This window comes from Terrapene carolina, unplaced genomic scaffold (genome assembly GCF_002925995.2).
Source record: "Terrapene carolina triunguis isolate 2854851 unplaced genomic scaffold, T_m_triunguis-2.0 Scaffold113, whole genome shotgun sequence".
Taxonomy (NCBI): Eukaryota; Metazoa; Chordata; order Testudines; family Emydidae; genus Terrapene; species Terrapene triunguis.
Window position 1 is genome coordinate 6,399,967 of NW_020664464.1, and position 19,774 is coordinate 6,419,740.

Here is a 19,774-nt window from a genome sequence, read left to right on the forward strand (position 1 = left end):
GCGCTCAGGACATCACGGTGGCAATGGGTCATGTGGATATTGTGGAACGGCGATTCTGGGCCCGGGAAACAAGCACGGACTGGTGGGACCTCATAGTGCTGCAGGTCTGGGACGAATCCCAGTGGCTGCGAAACTTTCGCATGCGAAAGGGGACTTTCCTCGAACTTTGTGAGTTGCTGTCCCCTGCCCTGAAGCGCAAGGACACCCGGATGCGAGCAGCCCTGACTGTCCAGAAGCGAGTGGCCATAGCCCTCTGGAAGCTTGCAACGCCGGACAGCTACCGGTCAGTCGCGAACCACTTTGATGTAGGCAAATCTACCGTGGGGGTTGTTGTGATGCAAGTAGCCAACGCAATCGTTAAGGTACTGCTCTCAAAGGTAGTGACCCTGGGAAACGGCCAGGTCATCATAGATGGTTTCGCCGCGATGTGATTCCCAAAATGCGGTGGGGCTATAGATGGGACTCACATCCCTATCCTGGGACCGGACCACCAGGCCAGCCAGTACATTAACAGAAAGGGCTACTTTTCAATGGTGCTGCAAGCACTGGTGGACCATAGGGGACGTTTTACCAACATCAACGTCGGATGGCCGGGCAAGGTTCATGACGCTCGCGTGTTCAGGAACTCTGGTCTGTTTAGACGGCTGCAGGAAGGTATTTACTTCCCGGACCCCAAAATAACTCTTGGGGATGTGGAGATGCCTACAGTGATCCTCGGGGACCCAGCCTACCCGCTAATGCCCTGGCTCATGAAGCCCTATACTGGCGCCCTGGACACAGAAAAAGAACTGTTCAACTACCGTCTGAGCAAGTGCAGAATGGTGGTGGAGTGCATCTGGGAGGCTTTGAAAGCAAGGTTCCAGACTGAGCAGGGTAACCAGTGACTGTTAAGTTTGTGGACACAGAAGCTGAACCTCCAGTTACATACCCCCTTCACCCCCTTCCCAAAAAATAAAATCAGTTCTATTTTGTCAATGAACACCGTTGTCTTTATTACTGTTTTCGCGGGAATGTTTTAAACCGTGGACGCAGACTGTGGCGGGGGGCGGGTTTAGTGTTCTGATGCAAATGATGCTTCTAAACTCCAGGAATGACAGGCTCCGCAGTGGTGCACTGGTTATTTCAACGGAGCCTGCCATCACTCCTGGGCGGAACTGCGTGTATGTGTCAGCTATGTGAGTTTCTGCCTGGGGGAGGAGGGTTACAGATCCCCTGCTGCGTGGCTCTGTGATCCAGGATAAGGACTGCAGCATAAGATCTGTAACTGCCCTCCCCCGCCACAAAGTCACAGAGCAACCCCCCCCCCCAGGAGATGAAAACCACCTCCCAGACTGACCAGGGTCACTAGTGACTGCACTGTGTATGTGTCCTGATGCTGGACCTGCCCCCGCCTCTGTACTCTGCTAAAGGTGACTGTCCTGTCCAATTACCAATCCCCTTCCCCCCCTCCAGACAGACTCTCCCTCAAAAGAACCTGACTGAAACAGTAATGAACAGAAACATATTTTTTATTAACAACCAGACAGGAAACTGGGGGGTGAAAGTTGGGCGGGGGCTTGGGTGAGGCGGGCAGGAAAGGACTTTTCAAATTTTGGGGAATGACAGCCTTCTGGTGCTTGAGCAGTCTGCAGGGGTGGAGTGAGAGTTTTCACGGACTCTGCCACCCCTCCTTCTTTGGACTTTGGGAGAGGGGGGTATGGGACTTGGTGGCGGGGGACTGCGGTTCCCGATAGACTGCAGCGGGGCTCTGTCCTCCTGCCTCCGTTCCTGCAGAACATCAACAAGGCGCCGGAGCGTGTCCGTTTGCTCCCTCAGAAGTCCAAGCAGCGTTTGAGTCGCCTGCTGGTCTTCCTGCCCGCCACCTCTCCTCACGTTCCATGTGTGTCCGGTGCATTTGTGACAAATTCTCCCTCCACTGGTTCTGCTGTGCTGCCTGGGCTCAGGAGCAGCCCATTAGTTCTGAGAACATGTCCTCTCGCGTCTTCTTCTTTCTCCGCCTAATGTGCGCTAGCCTCTGGGAGTGTGATGCCAAGCTGGGTTGGGAGACAGTTGCAGATGTGGCTGTGGGAATGAGGAAAAGGCAGTGAATTCCTCCGAAAGATAAATGTGGTTGTGAATCAAGAACATAGTTTTTCTCTGTGAACAAGACCATGAACCACACCTATCACATGCGCACTCAGGACAAGGTCGAATTTTCGAACCTCGCCTTCAGTGCCTGGGCTTTTGCACTGCCGATCTGGGAAGCGGGGCAGGACACGGTACTCTCTGTAGCAGGCAAACATGGTAAGCCGTAGACTTGTGGCTGCTTAAAACTGTAGGAGTACCACTGGCCTCCTTTCACATTGAAAGCACTGCCAGTCTGTGCTGCCAGCAATCGGCCAAGCAGGAACTCTGGCCCTGTCCCACCCCCTCGCGGATGAGCCAGGGAAAGATCCCTGTATGCTGCCCCTCTCCCGCCCCCACCGCGTGGCTGTAAACCAGCGGTCACAGTTCTGTAAAGGAACTTGTTGCAAGCAGTCCCAATACTAACAGTCCCCTACCTAATTCAAAGCAGGTCATCATGAGCGACATAACTCTCATGAGGATCCCGGACACCGAGATCCAACGGATGCTTCGAGAAAGCCTGCAGAGACCGGGGCCCTTTGCCGCCATGCTATGCAAGGCAATGATACCGGAGTACCTGCTTGTCTCCTGGCGCGGGAACGTCTCCTACTTCGGAGGACCAAGTAAAGCCGCTCTCCCCAGGAACCTGATGAACAGGCTATCCCATTACCTGCAGCAGAGCTTTGTGGAGATGTCCGTGGAGGACTACTGCTCTATCCCCGGACATATAGACAGGATTCTAATATAGCTGCAGTAGCAGGCACTAATGAGTGGAGCAGCTTGGGCAGCACAATCATGCACAACCGGACACTGTTTGATTTTTTTTTAAATAGTTGTTACTGATTACTTAAGCGCCCAGGGGGAAGAAATCATGATTCACAGATTGTTCTTAGTATTAATATTCAAGTTTTGTAAAAAATAAAGGTTAATATGTTTAAAGCACTTACCGCTTGATCCTTCGCCTGAATCTGTGTCCAGGTTACATGCTGGGGAGGGTTGGTAGGGGATCTCTGTAAGGGTGATGAAGAGCTCCTGGCTGTCGGGGAAATCAGCGGTGCCAGCGCTGTCGACTGCCTCGTCCTCCTCATCTCCTTCCTCATCTTCCCCGTACGCTAACATGTCCGAGGAACCGGCCGTGGACAATATCCCATCCTCAGAGTCCACGGGTAGTGGTGGCGGGCGCAGCAAGGATGGAATGCAGTGCCTCGTAGAAACGGGATCTGTGGGGCTGGGATCCGGAGCGTCCGTTTGCCTCTTTGGTCTTCTGGTAGCCTTGTCTCAGCTCCTTGATTTTCACGCGGCACTGCGTTGCATCCCGGCTGTAGCCTCTCTCTGCCATGGCTTTGGAGATCTTCTCGTAGATCTTAGCATTCCTTCTTTTGGAGCGCAGCTCTGAAAGCACGGACTCATCGCCCCACACTGCGATGAGATCCAAGACTTCCCGATCAGTCCATGCTGGGGCCCTCTTTCTATTAGATTGCACGGCCATCTCTGCTGGAGAGCTCTGCATCGTTGCCACTGCTGCTGAGCTCACCTCGATGTCCAAACAGGAACTGAGATTCAAACTGCCCAGACAGGAAAAGGAATTCAAATTTTCCCGGGGCTTTTCCTGTGTGGCTGGTCAGAGCATCCAAGCTCAGACTGCTGTCCAGAGCGTCAACAGTGTGGTGCACTGTGGGATAGCTCCCGGAGCTATTACCGTCGATTTCCATCCACACCTAGCCTAATTCGATATGGCCATGTCGAATTTAGCGCTACTCCTCTCGTTGGGGAGGATTACAGAAATCGATTTAAAGAGAGCTTTATGTCGAACTAAATGGCTTCCTGGTGTGGACGGGTGCAGGGTTAATTCGATATAACAGCGCTAAAGTCGACATAAAAGCCTAGTGTAGACCAGGCCTCAGATTTGACCCCAACTCTCCCCTCCCCCCCCCTTTCCATCCACACACAAATCAGTCTGATTTGCTAAGCTTACTCTGAGGACCATCATTTCTTCATTTCCGGATTGAGTAGGCAAAGTAATAATCCTAATATTATGTTAATGTAAATTTTTTGTATTTAATTTCTGATATTTTTTTCTAAAGAAAAAAACCTGTTCTGATTTCACTGTGTACTTTGTCTGCATAATCAGCGCTGTAAATGGGAGTTATGTACTGAAGAGTGATTGTATTAAAAAGGCTCCTTCTTAGTCATTCCTTCTCCATATGTAAATTTAGAAACATAGCTGCTTACTTGACTGACTGAAATAAATTTTTACTACTTTTGATTCTTGGTTGCACTCAAGAGCCAGAACAGCTCTGGAGGGTGAGATGGATTCTATTTTGACTCACGTATTGTTAATCAAATAATGAACTAAATTCTGATTGTAGAATCCTTAGCTTGGTGTTTCATCATAAGCCAGAGGGATCCCATTTTTACTGTCAGGTTCCAGGTTTTGTTGGCAGGGCTGACAGTTTTTAACTTGTAAACTGAGACCATTTGAGGTAGAGTTATTGAGATACAAACATAGAACCTCCACAATGCTATTTTTATAAAGTCACATTTTAGAGCAGAACCACTTTCTCTGGTCAGATTTTTAAACCTGTGAAATTCAGTCTACGCATTTAAAGTAGCAGAGAAAGGCATAACAAGAACCGATGGCTGGAAACTAAAGCCAGACAAATTCAGATTAGAAATAAGGCACACATTTTTAACAGGCAGGGAGATTAACCATTGGAACAAAATACCAAGTGAATTAGTAGGTTCTCTTGTCTCTTGATGTCTTCAGTCCAAGAGCAGATGCCTTTCTGGAAAATATGCTTTTTTCAAACACAAGTTATTGGGCTCAGTACAGGGGTAACTGGGGGTATGTCTACTGAACACAGACCCAGGGAGTTGGTGGGCTTGGACTCAGGTGGCTAGCCCATGCCACTGCTGCATTATTCACGGTGCTATTTTTAGTGTGCCAGCTCGAGCTGAGCTAGTGCACATCTGTCTACCTGTGGTGGGAATCACAACTCTCAGCTGCAGTGTAGACATACCCTGGGTCAAATTCTGTGGCCTGTGTTATGCTGGAGATCAGATTAGATGATCTAATAGTTTGTGTCCTTAAAATCCATGAACATTAGTATTATATATTTACATTATTCCATAGTCCTATGTTGTCTTTTTTTATTGTCTTTAAACCTAAAGTAGTTTTTCCCTTGTTCATGCAAAACTAGTTTTTTCAGTTGCTTATAAGTATTGTGTCTCTTTTCTCCCACTTCCACTTACCTACCTGGAGACTAGTCTTCTGTGAAGACCACACACCTGGGATGATTCATACCTCTTGTGACATTCAGTACTGTCTGAGTTATGAATGCACAGAAAAAAACCTTACTCTTTTTAGAGTAGAAAATGTGTGATTTATTTTGATCATGGTATATTTCAGCCAAAATAATTTTTTTTGGAAGTTACGAGCATCTGGAATCTGGGTTATAAAAGAAGTCTCAATGTAACTGTAACATTTACTGTCAAGTGAACAATATTATTAGAGTTGAAAATTTAAATGGGATTTGTGATAGCACAGTGGAATTGATTTAGAGGCTATAGAAAGAAAACTTAGAAAGCCTAAACATGCGGTACTTACATCATCTGGTCAGATGATTTATTTATCCAAGTTGTTTAAAGAAATAGTCATTAAGTGTTAAATAGGAAGCGGTCCTGTGTAGAAGAATATGTGCTATTAAATATTTCTCTACATGTCAAGAAGCTTTGAGAGGTGGAACTGAATTTTTTTTAAGTACTCTGCCTTCATGCAATATTGTTTTCCACTAGGCCATATCAACATGGAGCTGATATGTTGGCTGCAATTTCCCAGATATTGAATGAATGCACAAAACCTGATCAAGCCACACCTGCTGCTTTAGTATTACAAGGTCTTCATGCACTTTGCCAAGCTGAGGTAAGATTAATTTGGACTGTCCTTTTTTTGAGTACTGCTCTGCATTGCACGCTTCCATTTTCTAGCAGGCATTGCTGTAGAATAGTACCATGTTTCCTTCTGTTAAATTAAACTTTTATCTTTTCCTATTTATTAATTATTCACTGGGAAATGTAATCTGAGTGTTTCCCTGATCAGTTGCTATGATATCCCTCCAACACGGGGCCAGGAATTTTAAGTCTCTTCACAGCTCTTTTGTCTATCAACAGGCAGATGTCCCTTCAAGAATTTTTCCTTCAAATTTTAGATGTGGCTTGGTGCATAGTTCTATTTGGATAAGAAGTGCACACATCCTATTATTTTTGCTACCCTGTGTTCTTAACCCTGGTCCCTTTGACTGTCTCATTCACTTATGTCTTTCATTATGTTATTCACTTGTTATGACTGTAAGCTCTTTTGGACTGAGACTGTCAGTTCCTATGTGCTTGTACTAAGCCTAGCACAATGGAACCCTGATCTGGTTGAAGATTCTAAGGACTACCACAATATGTACATGTTTAATAATAATGTCAGCAGCATGCAATTTAATTAATAAACACCTGTATAAAACAACAGACTCCAGACTGCTGCTAAAAACCAACATCTGGTTCAAGAAAATTATCACTGAGTTTTCTTTTAAAGTGGGGTATCACCCTTTTTGGCCCTATCAACACATTTTCAACATTAGCCTCAATTACTATTTAAACAAGCTTGCCCCTTTACTAGCATTTTTAGATCATATTTTCTCTCTTATGATTTGGAGGCAGGAGCTATGGATACTGCTGGGCCATGCAGGATAGAGAGTCTCAAAACAATGCCCAAGCTGCGACTCTGTCTGTGAGATGTGCTCCCCCCGCCCCATACAGGCTGTCCCAAAGATCCACTTTGGGAAGCAGGAAACATTCCTGATGTTATGCCACTGGTGAGAGATGATAGGCCAAGGTACCACCAGGTACTTGAAAGTGAGCACCTTATTTTCCTGGAAGGAAATAAACATTGTGTGGCACACTAAAATCTTCCTCTCACCGCTGTTCTAATTTTGCCTCAGTCCTGACACTTAGGCTATGTCTACACTACACTATGTTGGCAGAACTTATGTCACTCAGGGGTGTGAATAAGCCACACACCCCCGAGTGACATAAGTTACACTGACCTAAGCACCGGTGTGGATAGTGCTATGTTGACAGGAGAGCTTCTCCTGCTGACACAGCTGCTGTTGCTCATTGGGGGTGGATTAATTAAGTCAGCAGCAGAGCTCTCTCCCATCGGCTTAGAGTGGCTGCACTAGAGAGCTTACAGCAGTGCAGCTGCACTGATGCAAGCTCTCTAGTGTAGCCATAGCCTTAGTGCGCCTGATTTAGAATTCTTGTATGGGTTAGTGATATGGACAACCATATTTTGGAATGAGGGTAAAACAGTTTTTTCCCCTAATTAGTATTTAAACATCGGTCTCCAGAGCAAGAACTTGAGACGCAGTATATTTGGTGGTTAGTCAGAGTTTCTTGGGTCTTCTTGACCTGTCCTGCACGCCCTTGCAGGGGAGGCATAAGGCACACTCAGAATCTGCTTCCTAGTCTGCACTTGAGCCAGTGCAATGGCACAACTATGTACATGGGCTTTTGGCAAAAATCATTGAGTCCTTAAGAAAGTGGTCTGATGTTTAACAAATGTTTGTAAAGCATTTTGAGATGCTCAAGTGAAAGTTCCTGTATAAGTGAAATTATAATAAAACTTGCTGTAGTGCTAATATTTGGTCTGAATAGTAGTTTTCAGTTGAGTTGAATATAATAATTGTTTGGTATACCATGTATACATAAAGTAGGTACCACTGTACATGAATTTTTTACATCACTTAGAGCATTGGGTTTGCATTTGGGAGATTTATGAAGAAGGCTAAATCTTCCTTTTTGCTTTTGTGTAACAGAGACCTTTAAATGAAACTATAGTATGCACTGACTTGCATGTCAAAATTGTAAAATATACAAAGTAGTTCTTGCCAGGCCACATTTACTAATTCTGGGCAAATCTTTTGGTTTTTTGCCAGCATGATTTCAACAGAAGCCAGCATACTTTCTGAGAGGCCATCTATCCTGGTTTCTAATTGATTTCATGTGTAAAGTGTTGTATGCAGGCCAAGAAAGATTCAAGAATGAAAATGCTAAGCATAGTTGTTGTTGTTTTTTAAAAAAACCTCTTCCAAGCTGTTTCTGGAAGTGGTTTCTTGCTGTTTGCTCCACAATTCCACATTTATTGTCTGTCTTTGACCAAAAAAGGGAACTGGCAAAGTGGAGCAGTATAGAGAAATAAAAATTATACAGATGACAAATTATGCTAACCAGTGAATTTGATGTTTAGTGGAAATTGCAATGTTGGACAATCTTAAAACAGTGTGCATTAATAACTTGGCTATTAAAACTAAGGTTAAACATTTTTTACATTTAATACTTGGAGAAACTTGTGGTTTGAATTTTTTCCCCTTGGATTAAGATTTCCCTTGTGTCTTTTATCGAGTCTTGTTGATTCATCACCACCACTCAGGTATTTTTCTTAGCCTTACGTTCCCAGCCACACGAGGCCCTGCATTACTGACATTTTAGTTATGTTCAGCTCCTTCAGCCAGGATTACAGATGCTATTCTTTAATTGTCCAGAAGGGTTGCTACTGAGGCCTGGTCTACACTGGGGGGTGGGAAATCAAGCTAAGTTACGCAACTTCAGCTACGTGAATAATGTAGCTGAAGTCGACGTATTTAGATCTACTTACCGCGGTGTCTTCACTGTGGTACGTCGACTGCTGATGCTCCCCTGTTGACTCCGCCTGCGTCTCTTGCTCCGGAGGAGTACCGGAGTCGACGGGAGAGTGCTTGGCAGTCGATTTGTCGCGTCTTCACTAGATGCGGTAAATCGATCCCTGCTGGATCGATTGCTCCGGAGGTAAGTGTAGACATGCCCTGAGAGATGCAAGGTGCTTTCTCCTCCTTAGCCCAATTTCAGCCCTCCCAGGGCAGTGTGCTCCCTCCACAGCATTCCTGTCACTCTCAGAATGAGTGAACAAGAGTGTGGGACTGGAAATCAGACCTGCCTGTGTCTCCCCGACAGTAGTATGGAGAACTTTGATTCATCTGGTTGGTGGGAATATTCACCATTGGAGACTTTTTGAAATGTTAAAGATGTGCTTGACAGCCTCCATTCCATATTCATCGCTTCTCCCACTAATGTCTCTCTGCTTTGTGCAAGCCCACTACCTTCTCCTCATTAAACTCACATACCAAAAAGAATGTAAAAATATAGTCATTGAGGTTGCAAAGTCAAGCACTTCAAGGTTAGGAATTACCAGAATTAAGTTAGCATGGCCAACCTTAATTCATCTTTGTTCTGTGTACATTATGATACAGTCTCAAATTAATGATCACACACTCTTTTCTCCCTAAGATCCCTACTTCTTTCATTGTTAGGCAACCTAAAGATTTGGTTCGTTGTCACTTCCCCATGATAGTTTTCACCATGCTTTGCACTAGCTTTTGTTGAGTAACTACACAGTCTTATTGGTGTAGCCCTGTTCTTTTGCCCCATCCATCCTTTTCCTAACCCTGTTGTTCTGTTACTCTCTTTGTCGCATCATATCTGAATTTATTTTGTAATTTCCTCAGGACAGGAACGAAGACTGACCATATCTTCTTTATACTTCAAGGCAGCTAGTACATTTATGGTCTCTGTAATGTAGTAAGTAGTAATAAAACTATAGTTAGCGTCAATTTGACTTTTAATTCAACAGTGTGCTTTAAATGGGGAGTCCATTTTTTTTTTAAGTTTATGAAAGTTTTTTTTTTTCTCAAACTCCATCAGTTCTTGGGCTTAAAAAATTTTCAGAACAAAGGTAAACCTTAAACTGTATTTCTTTAAATATTATTTGCAACAAACTTGGCTTTTTATTTGGAAAAAGGTTCTATATATTTTTAATTTCTAGTCACATAACAGTGTGCTAAGTTCTCTATAGGCATATACAGTAAGACAAGTGTTAATAGCCCTTGTAGATTGTAAGAGCTCTTAAGAACTCACAGACTAAATAGAAAACAATCTAAATAGTCAACAGAGTCTTCTCTGACATGCAAATATAGGACTTTCAGATTATGAGACTAGTGAGGTACTTGCTGTATCATGAAGGCGAGCATAGCCATAAATGGTCTGAAACCCTGTTGTAAGAGACTGATCCTTCCCTACTGTGGCAGTTACTATCAAGTGTGATGTTCTTGCTCCCAGGACTTCTGCCTTTGTACTTGAACTTCTTGGTGGTTCACCAAAACCCAAGTTTTTGGCTCACTTTTGGGCATTGTGCAAAGTGTATTTTGTCGATTTTGTTTACTTTATTCTTGCAGCTTGGCTGTCCACAAATTTTATATAGCAGCAGTGGTCATTTTTATTATACACAATGCATTGTGAGTTCATATACAATTTTATTTTTGCAAATAGCTCATAGTTGCTATAGCTGTAAATGCTCTATAAATTACTGAATGAATATACCACTTTGAAATGGAGGGCAAGTCTGATGGGTTTTGCTGTAGTTGCCTGTTCTAGAAAAAGTTCTAATAGGAGCTGTAGTTTAGTGCATAATCTGAACATTTCAGATGATGACTGTGAGGGATGTAGAGCTGATCTGTAATAACCTATGAATGCTATATGTTGACTTGGTTATTGGGATGTTTACCATATGAATATGTCGGTTTTGTTTAATAGTAGCCTGTATGGAAAAGCAAGCAGGCAGGGCAGAAGAATAACTTAAGATATGCCATGCCTCAGCAAACACTTGAGGGTTGTTACAGGACAATGGCAGAGCCATAGGCTCCAACAAGTCTGCCTTGACCTCCTCTGAGCCTACTAGGGCAAAGCCTGAGAACTGACAAGAACAAAGGGATTCTGTCTGGATTAAAAGAGTCTCTCTCTGTCTCTGTCTTGTTAGGGGAACCAGACTGACTCAGGCTCCTGCTGTTGTGTCTGAAGAAGCTAGGCCTTCCTAGCTAACTATCACATGATGGCAGGGCTGTAGGTAAGGTAGATGTGCATATAGACTGTTTGTTGTTTTAAAATCCTTTTTCTCTTATGCTTCACTCCTACTGTGAGAATAAACAGTTTGGTTTAAGAAGGCTGTCTGGTCACTGTATCCATCACTGGTCACAGGCTCCTGAAGGGAAGAACTGCAGGTGCCAAACCCACTTTGTTTAGTTGGTATCTTACCTAAAGCTCTGCCATACATGGTGACCTAGGCAGGCTTAGCATCTTCAGACACCCCAATGGGTGCCTGTGTCAGTCTGGTTTTCCCAAATACCTCCCAAACAACTACCTCCCCTCCCTCCCTTTCTCTTTCGAGAGAGAGCATGAGAGCAAGTGTGCCCCTTTTAATCCATCCAGAGTCCCTTTGTTTTTGTAAATTCCCAGGCTTTTGCCCTTCTTGTCAAAACCATTTTGGTAGGCTAAGCAGATTCCTCGGCACCTATGGCTCTGCCATTGTCCTGTAACAACCCTCAAGTGTTTGCTGAGGCATGGCTTATCTTTAGCTTTTCTTCTCCCCTTCTTTCTGGATAAGCATAGTTGATATACAGACACTGTGCCACTAGGCCTGTTCTAAGAGTGGGGAGAATTATGGAATTCCATCTCAGGGCGTGTAAAGGCATGAGGCCAGAGATTGAGGGGGTGCATTCAGAGAAACGGAGAGAGGACGGAGATACAGGTAACCCTCCAACTGTTTGTTCTTATAACCACATTACTACTGATAGTGCCAGCAGCCACATGAAGTCTCGATATAAATGGATGCTTTATTTGTCTCAGGGAGTAAATTTACTTAAAATGTCATCCTCTCGTCTCCCACTCCCCTCCCCCCAGTTCAGTACAGAAAGTTAATTAAAGTATGCTCTCACAGTGGTGCTCCTCTCCTTGAGATCAGTAGATTTGAATAACTAAAACTTTCCTTTCCAGCAAATGTATTTCCAGGCAGTGTTCTGTCCAGCAGTGAGATATGCATTTTAAAACTCAAAAAACCAAAGACAAAACTGACTTGACCAGAAATCCTGAAAGCCCATAAATTGTAAAGGTTGTTAATTTTTCAAGATGGAAATGATCTGTCAATCTAAACAAAAATAGAACCAACGAGTATAAAGACAAAAACAAATGTACAAAGAACTTGCACCAAAAGCCTTAGATTAGAGAGTCTGGATTTATGAACATGCTTTTTCTAATCGGCAACAATTCTGTTGCGGCAAAAATTAATAGGCGCCTCAGCATCATGAAGAAAAGCTCTTTCATCTTGTTCACTTCCTGGAGGGTGTTGTATTTTCAAAGAGAAGCATTGTACAATTGAGCAATAACTATTGAGGCACAGGGCATTTCCTGGGGATTCATGACCGGCAGAGAGAGTTCACCTCAGGCTGTTTATCACAGTCAGCTATTCCTCTGGATATGCGCCATGCCAAGGTTGTTATTGCTATTATAACCGTTTATTTATTTACTTTTTAAAAATGAAGTGTTTGGGGAGCAAAGTACCTCTTCCCTCTCTTCTCACCCACCATTATTTCTTCACAACACTACAGGGTGGATGATTTTCAATGAGGCTGCTGCTGTGTCGGACAGTTCTAGAGAATTATTTCCTTGTAAAAGGAGCCAATCAGAATTCTAGGTTTTAACATTTTAAGGGTTATAAAAATAATTTATTATGGAATTTTGATGGCATAGCTGAAAGCCCATAAATGGCTGGCCAGAGTGCACAGCTGTGTACAGTAGGTTTTTTTTAGTAGACTGTAGCTTCTATATTTATTACATTCCAGAGATTTTTTAATAGTGTGGTTAAACAGTGTTACTTTTTTAGATCGAGTCATATGTTTTATTTGGTGCCATTTCCCAGTCAGAAAATTCACTAGATCATCTTTTCCTCAAACAGAAATCTGGGGCAAGGAGTATTTGTGCACAGACAAGACCTATTGCAAATTCTAGTCTGACTCAAAACAAAGCAGTAATTTGTAAGCTGTGAAGTCTTCTTCCAATTTACTCTTCTTTTGTAGAACCTGCACGGCTTATTTTCATCAAAGAATTTGCCTCCCTGCATTATTCTTAAGTTATATATGGATACAGCTTATGTAGGGCTCTAAATTGTCTCCTATTGTTTTATTGCATTATTGTGACATACATATTATATTTATTATTTTACTCTTGCTAGCAGCAAGAAGTTTAAAACAGGAAAAAAGTGACTTCTTGTAAGTCCTACAACAATCTGAATTGTGGAAGCAGGCTATTAAGGGCGCATGCATGCCATATGTTGTTTATGTGGGAAGCATGCAAAGTAGAACGTTTATTTTCCTTGTTTGTCTTTTTTATCTTGTTTGTTTTGTTGTGGGAGGAAGAAAAATCATTGTTGCTACAAGGATTATTTTTTTTAAAGCACGTCAAGGGAAAATCATATAAAATACCTACAGCAGTAAATGTTTAAGGTTAGTTGCTTTTGATGTCCCGTACATTTATTAGACTGTGTCCTTAAATGTTATAGCTCCTGAAATATTACAATACTACATGAGCTTTGGAAATAGTATCATGATTTTCAGATTTCCCCCCCGCGCGCACACAGAGAGCCAGATTTTCAAATGTGTGTACACAAATGGCTCCTGTATTTTGGGTTGTAGAATGGCAAAATGGATAGTTTTCATACTTGAGCTGACACGATTAGTTCAATGGGCTGATAGATTGGTGCCTTATTGGAGCATCTGCTTTAAATTGGAAAACTTTATTGTGCGTGTCCTGTGTCAGAATACAAGCACTATTCTGGATAGTGTTGGTGAATTTCTGGATCTTAGTGAAGCTCTGAGGGATCTTTAAAAGCAGGGGTGGCTCCAGGCACCAGCGCAGCAAGCGTGTGCCTGGGGCGGCAAGCCGCGGGGGGCGGCGTGCCGTTCGCTGTGAGGGCGGCAGTCAGGTGGCCTTCAGCGGCGTGCCTGCGGGAGGTCTGCCGGTCCCGCGGTTTCGGCAGCAATTTGGTGGCGGGTACGCCAAAGCCGCAGGACTGGCAGATCACCCGCAGAAACGCCGCCGAATCCGTGTGACTGCGGACTGCCTGCAGGCATGCCGCCAAAGGCCGCCTGACTGCCGTGCTTGGGGCGGCAAAAATCATAGGGCCGCCCCTGTTTAAAAGATCAAATCAGACACTGGGAAGGTTTTAATTTTGTCAGTTAGCAGCGGAGGAGCCTGGCTCAATGGCTGCAAAGCATGATAATCCGAATTAACACCACTGGGCTGGAAAGACTATCATGGCTGAGACTATAAGTGTCTGTGCAACTATGCTATTTCAGTGAATAAAGAGTATTTATATAGGTTTGTGCCTTCCCTTGGGTTGCCATGTTACTTTGAATTTGGAATGGTGCTTATCCTAAGCAGTATGATACAGCTTTCAGTTACGTGTCTTTATTTCTCAAACTACTCCTTAATACAACTTTTCTGATGACTCTACATGTATGTATATGGAGCTGTGTGTTGTGCAAGCTATAACATTCCATTACAATATTCAGTTACATGAAAATTACACACTAAAGCCCTGATTTAGCAAGATACTTAAACTTCTCTCTAACTCTTAGCACATGAGAAGCCCTATTGACTTCAAGAATAGTTACAGTTAAAAGCATTATAAGCTGTCATATGTGAGTTGACAAGTAAAATCTTTCAATAAGTGTCAGTATCAATGAGGCTCAGTTAATAAATCTTACTGTAAGTACACTATACCTATATAGTGCAATCAAATACTTAGCACCTGGAAACCCAAAGCATTTTTATGTCAGCTTATGGAAAAGTTCAGTTTCCAATTGACTTGTGTCTATGACATTAGACATATATACATATATTTAAAATTAGTGGTGTACAAATATAAATTCTATGCGCAATATTCTGGTGCAAAACTGAAGATACAGATTCACAGTATTGTAAAGACAGTATAACACTAATATTTGATGAAAGTAAGAACTAAATATCCCTTATAAATTAAACATACATGTGTGGTTGGTGATAAAACAACTAAAATACAGAATAGTTCAAGTCAAACAAGGTCAAAGTCAGATGATACTTGGGTATTTATGACAATGAAATTATTGTAGTGTACGAGATCATGTGTCTCTAAAAGTGTAGCGTACATTGCATGTATTATATGTTATTGTTTGATAAATGATTTGTGATCATGTAATTAAAGATTGTATTATCATATCATATGTACATGAGGAGATGCTAGTTTCCTTGGTATCCAAACAACTATTCATTGAGCATGTGTAAGTTTTATGGTTAGGTTGGCTTTCCACATTTGCTTCGCCTGTATTTAGTGGTGTATACTTCTGTTTTACCTTTATTACAAATTGTGCAGCATAGCTTGCATATTTTTGATTAATGGCTGTATTCAGTTGAGCAGAGTCAATTTTGATTTTTGCAGTCTGTGTTAGAGATGCTTACACAATTTAGAAGTTGTGTGGTTGGTATGTGGTTAGAAAACTGTAATAGAACTGAAATAACGTGCACTTCCAAGTATTTTAAAAAATACTGTACAAACATTAATGAAATAATTCCTTTAAGGTCACATTGGGTTTGCAATAGATGTAACCCTCAACTTCAACCAGAAGAAGGGCTTTTAAAATCCATTTTTCATAATGGGTTGAATACATAGAGCTAATCCAGGAATCAACAGTTGATAGGGTTGTTGTTGTTTTTTTTTTTTTTTAAAGGCAGTAATATCTAATCCATGAAGATAAGTAAAGAAAGTTGTGCTGCATGGATGCAGAGCACAGGATTCAGAGCTCCAGCAAAACAGTTCTGTGTTAAATTTCTCCTGGGTAATTGCATCATGTCAAACACAAACTATCATGAGCTGCTATGGAAAACTTTTCAGCCTCAAACCACTTGTTCCTGTGAGCACATTCCTTCAGGTATCAGGCCTTGTTTCTGTCTCCAGGTGGAATTTTGCAGATATGCCACTCACAGACTGAGCCCTGAACTATGGTAACCTGTGTATCAACTATTACACCACAGGTCTGACTGAGTTTGGGCACCTGTGGTTCTTTCCTTCCAGAGCCTGTGACCAGTGGTATACAATGATTGGACAGCTTCCTTAAAACAAAAGTATTATTATTTTAGCAGTAGAGCAAAGCATGTCTATCTTATCTCAAGGCTTACTATTCTCTGATCACAACCTAGGCAGGGCTAACTTCTTCAGATACATCCATGGGGGTCCTGATGTTTCAGTCTGGTTCCCCTGATCAACCACCATCTCTCTTTATAGTCCCTATCTCTGCAGCTCTTTTGTTCTTCTCTGTTCCTGGGCTTTGTCCTTTCTGTAGGCTCAGCAGGAGACTAAGCCAGAGTCTTCAGGGTCTGTGGTACTGACATTGTCCCTGAACAACTATCAAGTGCTTTCTGAGGGGTGGCTTTTCTTGTGCCATTCTTTTCCTTCCTGCCTTTTTTTCCAAATGCTGCTGTTGAGATAACCCAATAAATTCATCCCCCCAAAACCAAGCCAACATACAATATTGCAGATTGTCACAGGGCAGTTCCAAATCAATCATATCACCCATCCTCTATTACATTGTCTTCTGACCCCCTAGTATGGTCTGGCGTCACATTCTGGGTGCTGGGCAATTAGCATTCCCTTTTTGTCAGCTGTTTGTAAGACTAGAAGCTCACTGGAGTTGAACAAATAAAAGTATGCTAATGTTAGCTGCTAACTACTCAAGAATAGTTGCCTTTTTTTTTTCTTACATACACGTAGACAATGAGCTTTAAAGCTATGGTTGCCAGGTGTCCAGTTTTTGACGGGAACGCCCAGTCAAAAAGGGATCCTGGCGGCTCTGGTCAGCACCACTGACCAGGCCGTTAAAAGTCCGGTTGGTTGGGCTGGTAGGCTCCCTACCTCGCTCTATGCGGCTCCCGGAAGCAGCGACATGTCCCTCTGGCTCCTAAGCAGAGGGACGGCCAGGGGGGCTCCGCGCACTGCCCCTGCCCTGTGCACTGGCTCCACAGCTCCCATTGGTCGGGAACCACAGCCAGTGGGAGCTGCAGGGGCGGCGCCTGCAGGCAGAGACAGCGCACACTGCACAGAGCTGCGTGGCTGCCCCTGTGCCTAGGAGCCAAGGGACATGTTGCTTCTGGGGAGCCCCGTGAGGTAAGCACCGCCTGGAGCCCACTCCCAGAACCCCCTCCTGTGCCCCAACCCCTTGTCTCAGCTCTGAGCACCCTCCCGTACCTCTGCCCCTGCCCTGAGCCCCCCCCCAGAGCCCGCACCCCCTCCAGCACCCCTTCCCATATCCCTGCCCCAGCCTGGAGTCCTCTCCCACACCCAAACTCCCTCCCGGAGCCTACACTCCGCACACCTCCCCCCACACCCAAACCTCCTCCCCAGCCCAGAGCCCCCTCCTGCACCCTGAACCCTTCATTTCTGACCACACCCCAGAACCTGCACCCCTAGCCCAGAGCCCATACCTCCTCCCAAACCCCAAATCCCTGCCTCAGGCCAGAGCCCCCTCCCACACTCTGAACCCCTCAGCTCCACCCCCCAGCCCAGAGCCTCCTCTTGCACTCATAACCCCTCATTTCTGGCCCCAGAGCAGAGCCCTACCCCACAGCTGGAGCCCTCACCCCCTCCTGCACCCCAACCCCCTGTCCCAGCCTGGTGAAAATGAGCGAGTGTATGAGGATGGGGGAGAATGAGTGACAGGGGTCTTGGGACAGCGGCGGGGCCTCAGTGAAGGAGCGGAGCAGCGGGCGGGGCAATGGTGTTCGGTTTTGTGCAATTAGAAAGTTGGCAACCCTATTTAAAGCCAATTAATGGGTGCATCTGCACTAGAAAAATGGGTTGAGGTTAAGTCAGTCTTTGTTGACTGACCCCGACTAAACTACCTTTTTGCCAGTGTAGGCACTTTATAATACCTTTTCACTTTAGCAGGTCAAGGTGTATATGAGTTAACACAGCCTGATCTAAGCTTGGGCTTGTCTACATTACAAGAGTGATTCAAAGTGTATCAGCAGTTAACCCCTTCTGTGGATTCCAATCTCAGGTATTTTTTCTGATGAAATTATTGGGGTCATAGCTTTGCATCTTTTGCTACAGTAAAAATAGCTGCATAAGTAATTACATTTGTCCTGGCACTAGTGGTAAACAGGTCTGAGGAATAGATTACAGACATTCTGCAGAAAGGTGGAAGATACACGCAGCAGGAGTTAATGGTACTTATAAGTAATTCAAATTATTCTCAGATATAGCAAGACTTTCTTTCTTTCTGCCCTTGAAGATCTCAATTTAGTGGAGATTTGAAACACAACTCAGTCTGTTCTCCAATATAGACATCTTAGTTTGCAGAACTTCAGATTTCTTAATTAAGAACATGGAGATGCCATCCTGCTTCAAGATCTGCATCCTGAATCTCTCTGTCTTGCAGTGTTGTTCTCTGTTATATGCAGCTTACTTGTTCTCTGGTATGCTAAGATTACCTGCTCAAGACCCAGCCTTCTATGAATTGGAGCCTGCAGACTTCCCTTCCAGATCCCTCACAAGTGGGCTAGATTATATGGATCCATCCTATTTATTCTGTGTGCCACTTTTTCCATACAGGATAAAACAGAACCTCTTTGTAAATGAGGGAAAGGGGATATAACTTAACTTTCCTCCCATCTTCCTCTCTATCTCTTCAGTCACCAAGAAAACTCAAAACAGAAAAAAACATAAACAAAGATTAAAAACAAAACTGAGAAAGCTGAACGATACTTGAAAGTATATTTGACTATATGGAGTTCAGAAAACTAGCCATCGTTCTGCATGGAACTTCAACCCTTTTATATTATATTTTTACTGGGGGGAAATGTTCATTATGTTCTGCTATCTCAAGATGTATTTCGGTAGCTGAGCTAATGCTAAGAGGGCATTTACTCTAAGCCACTTATTTACCATACGTACTACAAACCATTATGGTCTGTCTTGTAAATCTGTCTTGGGAGAATTTTGGTACAGAAGTATAGTGTTGCCATTAGAGTCCTTATGTGAATCCATACAAATCCTTCATTGTTTTTGTGATTTTTAGTCCTGGCAGAACTGTTCCAAAGGAAATACCAAAAGTGTCATATTAATCCAAACAGGATTTTCAGTTTGCTTTTAATTCTTATCTTGTTTTCATATTGGTTTCTGGGTTTGACATTCTCTTATGAACCCTTGTATCACTGGTACGGGGCATCAGAACACAAGTCAGTATGAAATAAACTGATCCCAGGTAGCATGGTGTGGACCATATTTTATTAATATTTTTCTGGGAAGCAAGTTAAGCATGCATAGTACTGCTCTGTCTTCTGTGGGATTACTACAATATAGGGTATTGTTTCACAGCTAATATTGGTATCGTGGCTATGCTGTAGAATAAGTGATACTCTATACCTCAGGCTTCCTGACTAACTTGTAGTGGATATTCACCCACAAAAGCTTATGCTCCAATAGTCTGTTAGTCTATAAGGTGCCACAGGACTCTTTCTCGCTTTGTATTTCAAAGGCTTTTATGCATGTTTAATGTGACAGCTAGTACTATATGGAGGGCTACAACACAAAATTTCATGTCAACAGCAAAGAAGCAATATATACCCTCAAAAAAAATCCAGTTGGTTGATACAGGAAGACATTTGTTATATACTGTTGTTCTTTCAGTCTTTGCTGCCTTGTTCTGTCTTGGAGTTCAACACACAA

General features: G+C 43.4%; 1 protein-coding gene across 1 annotated transcript in view; it reads left to right on the top strand.

The window, feature by feature from the left end:
* The window catches only part of FOCAD (focadhesin), a 200,311-nt gene that overhangs the window by 90,326 nt on the left and 90,211 nt on the right, over positions 1-19,774 (top strand). Inside the window, exon 15 of the mRNA XM_026652328.1 lies at positions 5,899-6,025. Within this exon, the coding sequence (XP_026508113.1) occupies positions 5,899-6,025 (127 nt within the window). The remainder of the gene's footprint in view (positions 1-5,898; positions 6,026-19,774) is intronic.